General features: G+C 45.2%; 1 protein-coding gene across 4 annotated transcripts in view; it reads right to left on the bottom strand.

Annotated features, from left to right (window-relative positions):
• LOC109911386 (leucine-rich repeat-containing protein 14) overlaps positions 1-5,649 on the bottom strand; it is a 13,934-nt gene that overhangs the window by 7,745 nt on the left and 540 nt on the right. For 3 of the 4 annotated variants that reach the window (XM_048611972.1, XM_048611977.1, XM_048611962.1), the window contains exons 2-3: positions 4,537-4,913; positions 3,434-3,475 (exon numbers count right to left, since the gene is read on the bottom strand). In XM_048611972.1, the coding sequence (XP_048467929.1) occupies positions 3,434-3,475; positions 4,537-4,862 (368 nt within the window). In that variant the 5' untranslated portion in view covers positions 4,863-4,913. The remainder of the gene's footprint in view (positions 1-3,433; positions 3,476-4,536; positions 4,914-5,649) is intronic. The other variant, XM_048611968.1, reaches the window with a different exon arrangement.

Raw genomic sequence — 5,649 nt, 5'->3', positions numbered from 1 at the left:
GGCCTGCTGTGTTCATCCAGCTCTACACCTTGTTACCTCTAGGTTTGGACTGCCTGGGGAAAAGATCCTGGCTATTCATCTTATCTATTCCCCTCTATTAGGAGGCTGAGAGGTGACCTACGCTCCAAGGAAAAACGTGCCTGCCCATCCAGCTTCTCCTTATAACTAAATCTTCCAGTCTTGGCAGCATCCTTGTAAATCTAATTTGCACGCCTTTGCAGTTTAATAACATCCTTCCTATAGCAGGGCAACCAGAATTGTATGCAGTACTCCAAATGTGGCCTGACCAATGTCTTGTACATGCTGTCCCAACTCCTATACTCAACGTTCTGACCGACAAAGGCGTGTCAAACACCTTCTTCACCATCCGGTCTACCCGCGACGTCACTTTCAAGTAATTATGTACTTGAACTCCTAGGTGTCTCTGTTCGATAATACTCCCCAGAGCCCTGCCATTAACCGTGCAAGTCCTGCCCTGGTTCGCCTTACCAAACTGCAACACCCAACATTGATCTGAATTAAACTCCACCTGCCATTCCTCAGACCACTGGCCCATCTGATCAATGTCCCGTTTCACTCTTAGAAAACTTTCTTCACTGTCCACTATTTTACTGCAAACTTAACCGTTCCATCTATATTGTTAAGTTATTGTAAAAATGACAGTGGACCCTGCACTGATCCTTGCAGCACATCCTTGGTTACAGGCTTCCAGTCCAAACCACCTTTTACCTCCACCCTGTCTCCTACCGTCAAGCCAATTTTGTATCCATTTGGCTCGGTCTCCCCGTACGCCTGATCAGGAACTCTAACAATTTGGAGACACTAGAGAAGGATGGCTTGTTACATTTGAAGCAAAGATTTCAATAGGCATTCCAAACCATGAAGAGCTTTGATACAGCAAATCAGGAAAAACCATTTCCACTGCCTGAAGAGTTGGTAAACAGAGGATAGAGATTTAAGCTAACACATCAGAGTAAGTGGGGGAGAGACTATAGTATGCACTAATCTAGAACCAATGCCTGAAAGGGTTTTAGAAGTGATTCAACTGTAGCTTCCAAAATGAATTCTGAGAAAAACCTATGGTCATGCTATTGGGAAACAATGAGCCACTGGGACCACTGTAACCAAGCAGCTCGTTCCCACTGGCCTGCAATGCCAAACAACCAAGACTTCCCGATCAGTCCAGCCAAACCCTAAGTCAGTTCTGATAACTGTGGCATCACACTTCGAGTTATGAACCTCTGGGCTTCACTCTGATTAATGTTATGCATCATTTCCTCTTGGACAAGCTGTAACTAAGAATCTCTGGTCTTTTTGTGCCCAAAAAGCCTCCATTTAACAAATCCGCTCCATTAAGCCAATTCCATCCAATGAAAGAACACTTTCTGTCTCAGCCACGTTATCTCACATCATCCTCTGCGTGGGACTTTGTCTAGAAATGTTAAAAATTCTTTGTAGGTATGGAAGCAATCTTTCTCGATTCTACCATCGTTAGTTTAATACTTATGTGATGTGCTTCGCGGAAATTTCTAATTTTTTGCAAACACTAGATTCATGATTCTCCACACTATTTCCCCTTTTTGCAGTTTCTGTATTAAATCAAGATGCATCACTGTGACCCATTTAAAGAGTAAAATGCTGCTGGTCACATAATTAAGTAGACACTGAACAAATGAGCCAGAGACATGACTTCAAATCCTATCCGACCAGCTGCAGAGTTTAAATTCAGTTCATGAAGCATATATTTTTCCCTAAACATTTACAGGATGAGGGTGTCGCTGGCTAGGCCAGTATTTATTGCCCATCCCTAATTACCCAGAGCACAGTTAGGAGTCAGAGTCATGGAGACATGCAGTGTGGAAACAGACCCTTTGATCCAACTTGTCCATGCCAACCAGATATCCTAAATAAACCTAGCCCCATTTGGCCCATATCCCTCTAAACCCTTCCTATTCACGTACACATCCAGATGCCTTTTAAATGTTGTAATTGTACCAGCCCCCAACACCACCTCTGGCAGCTCATTCCATACACGCACCACCCTCTGCCTGAAAAGGTTGCCCCTTAGGTCCCTTTTAAATCTTTCCACCCCTCACCTTAAACCAATGCCCTCTTGATTTAGAATCCCCCAACGCGGAGAAAAGACCTTGTCTATTCACCCTGTCCATGCCCCTCATGATTTTATAAACCTCTATAAAGGTCATCCCTCAGCCTCCGACACTCCAGGGAAAATAGCCCCAGCCTATTCAGCCTCTCCCTGTAGCTCAAACCCTCCAAACCTGGCAACATCCTTTTAAATCTTCTCTGAACCCTTTCAAGTTTCACAACATCCTTTCTATAGCAGGGAGACCAGAATTGCACACAGTATTCTGAAAGTGGCCTAACCAATGTCCTGTATAACCACAGCATGACCTCCCAACTCCTATATTCAGTGCACTGACCAATAAAGCCAAGCATACATAAATATTTGCAGCTATTAAAATTAATTTTTGCCATCTGAAGCTCTCCCCACACATTATATCTTTAATAAGAAACCTACCAAATCAAAACCTACCCATGCCTATTATCATGCTGGCAGTGGTAACGTGCAAGAGAGATGTACGGGTAATGTCATAATTGCCCATGGTGCTACCTTTAACAGTAATTTCCTATGACACCTGATCATAAGGAGGAAGAATACTGGTTGTTGTGTCCTACCTCCTTGGGTTGGACAATCAACACATGGCACTTCCCTCCAACGTAAAGATCATCAACAGTGGAGTTTTACCAGTAAGCTTACCTTTAGGTGACGGCAGGGTTTGGGACAGACAGAGTAGCTTGAATGCAAGGTTCTTTCTCATCCGTGTTTGCATCATTTTACCACAAGTATTTTGAAAGCTCTCCCTGGTGGACTGATGAGAGGGCAGTTGAATACCACTCATCAGCCTTTGGCAAGGACAGAGAATAGTGATGGGAAGCACAGACTAGGCAACAGCTAATGCAGAGTTCAGAAAACAGGAGCTACAGTTTCCAGTTTTAAACTCAACCCTCCTTCAAGATTTTCACCCGAACGGCAGCAAGAGGAGACTATTCCAGCAGGGTATTTGTACTAATTGAGCATTAGGCAGCCAAACGGCTTCCCACAACTCCAGCGATTTACAGGGAAGTGTCTGTGACCCTCCCATTCGGCTGTGTTGAGGATCCTGGGATGGACAGATGGCTCCATGATTTTCCTACATAGCACATAAAAGGCCGATCGAGTACCCTCCTCTAGTTTAACAGGAAGGGGGGCAAAATCAAAGACTTCTGCCAAGGGCTGTAGGCAGGTACAGGGGTCCAACTCAAGTTAATCTTTGTTTTGAACACTTGCCCTGAAACACAAAGAAGATCTTTACATGAAAAAGTACACGTTTCCTGCTCTGTCTCTCATCCAGATTAATAACATTTGCTGTACCTAAGCGTAATACTGTCCTGTGATGTTGATGCTTTTGTTTTTCTGGAAAATAACAAAAAGGAAGTTAACAATTCCAGCTCATCCATCCTTGTCTCCACTATCACCTTATTAGTCTTCTCCTCATCCCTCTGAAACCCTGCCAAGTTGTCTCTGCCATACCTTCTGCTTTAAGCATTTCCCTTAAAAAGATCAAGTCTAACTAAACATAATAATACACACACACTCTATATCCTGGAGAAGAGCTCAGCCAGTCTAATGAACTCAGTGTGCATGAATGCAAAACTAAGATAGATTTCTTTTTTCTTGGAAAGGTGTCAAAAAAATACTTATTTTCTGCTTCTTTTTTAACTTGGCAAGGCACTGAGAGTTGCTGAGATGAATACCAGCAGTTTCAATGCTATTCTCCTTACAAATGTCTTCCCTCCTCTCCATGACAGCAAGTCAGAGATACAGAGCCCAGAAGAACAAGACCGGGTAAGGTTCCCAGCAGCCTGATGCTCAAACACAACAGGCTAGGCCTCTACAGACACATCAGAAATCATACTGTGCCTGAGCACTACAGCTGAGTAAGAGGTCAGGAGACCAAGACCCCAATTTGTGCAGCAATGTAATCACCATTTCAATAGAAGTTAGCTGCAACCTTCTCCCTCCAGATCAGTTGAGCATGGTGCAATCCACAAAATAAATTTCAGCCCAGCTCAGGTTGGATGCTGTTTTGTTCCTGCCCCTAAAGACCTGAACCTCCTGCTGGGTGCAGGTTCACAGAACTGCAGACACAGAGTATCCTCCGCCAAGTGACCATTCATCATGTGAGAGACACGTCAATGAGCATCAGCATGGAGAGGGAACCTCTGCTTAATTATTCCTTCCCAGGCCTGTAGAGAATCAGCAAACTAAGCTATAGCAGTGCCCAATGCTGAGAACAGGGTCAGCAAGGTCTTGGTAAGTGTAAGTGTCAATCAGCTGGTCACGACATCAGTGGAACAACCACAGCTGCTAACTTACCAAAACAAATTTACTGGTTGACAAATCATCGATAGGCCCCATTATTATCAAATACTGCTAAACAGTGCTCTTCAGGCAGAACCAGTTTAGTTTCATACCTGCTGGAGGGAGGGCGGTTCTGTCGTAACTCGTTCAGTAGATAATCTTTCACTCCCATTATCACTGCCTGCAGGCACTGCTTGTTGGGCTTCTCTCGGATCACGTCACGGTCACAGTGCTTGCACCTCTTCAGGATGGTTGAGAAGTTGAGAACACTGAAGGGCCACCTCTGCACTACATCACGCAGCACCAGCGTCCGGATGTCCAAAAAGGCAGCTTTAAACAGCACTGGGTAGATTTCACGGGGGATGTAGTCCAGAGCTTTGCGAGTCGAGGCATGGTCCGAGATCACTTTCTGTGCACAAAAGAACACAAGAGAATGCATCCTTCTCGACAAACAGCCCGGATCAAATTTGATGTTGCAGTCAGTAGGTGGCTGGTGGAAGAGAGAAAGATGGCGGTCAGAGCCGAGAACACATCTGCTCGTATTTTACATGACTAACATCCACTTAATAGAAGCTACATACATTAACACACAGGAGCCTGTCTTCTGCAGACAGGAAGAACATCTTCCAACTTAGCACCTTTAAGCTTAAGCGAGGGTGTGGGTGGAGAATCATTCCCTTGTTCATTCTCCATTGCAATATTTCAGCCACATAGAGTATTAAACACATACTCAAAGAGCAATGACTGTATCCTTATCTCAGAGACAAGCTGTCACCACACAGCAGCATCTAATCCCTGCTGGGCAAATGCTCATTTGGCAGAGCAGAACTCGAATCTGCTGAAAAAGGTTTTTGTATTGCACGTTCATTCACCAATGTCCTTTAAGGAAAGAAATCTGTCAGGCAAGCCCATAGAGAGGGTGGAATTTGAGGTATAATTACGTTTGAGCCCAGGTTGTGTACAGCCTGGTGAATGCTCAAGCAGTGCCCGGGGGAGCGTGAGAGTCTAGCCACACCTCACCGTCAACAAATCACACATGAAATACACAAGAGCAGCTACATCTACATCAGCCTGAGGATTGACCTGACAGGTCAGTGCAGCAATTATAGACTGAGCCATCCCGTCTCTAACTGCGGCACGGCCCAGGGGAAGGAGGCCGGGCCTGCAGCCGTCCCCCCCGGTCCCGGGGAAGGAGGCCGGGCCTGCAGCCGTCCCCCCGGGTCCCG

This window comes from Rhincodon typus, chromosome 2 (genome assembly GCF_021869965.1).
Source record: "Rhincodon typus isolate 14 chromosome 2, sRhiTyp1.1, whole genome shotgun sequence".
NCBI classification, from domain to species: Eukaryota; Metazoa; Chordata; class Chondrichthyes; order Orectolobiformes; family Rhincodontidae; genus Rhincodon; species Rhincodon typus.
Note: the sequence above shows the minus strand (reverse complement) of the source record. Positions and strands in the feature narration are given on the sequence as shown.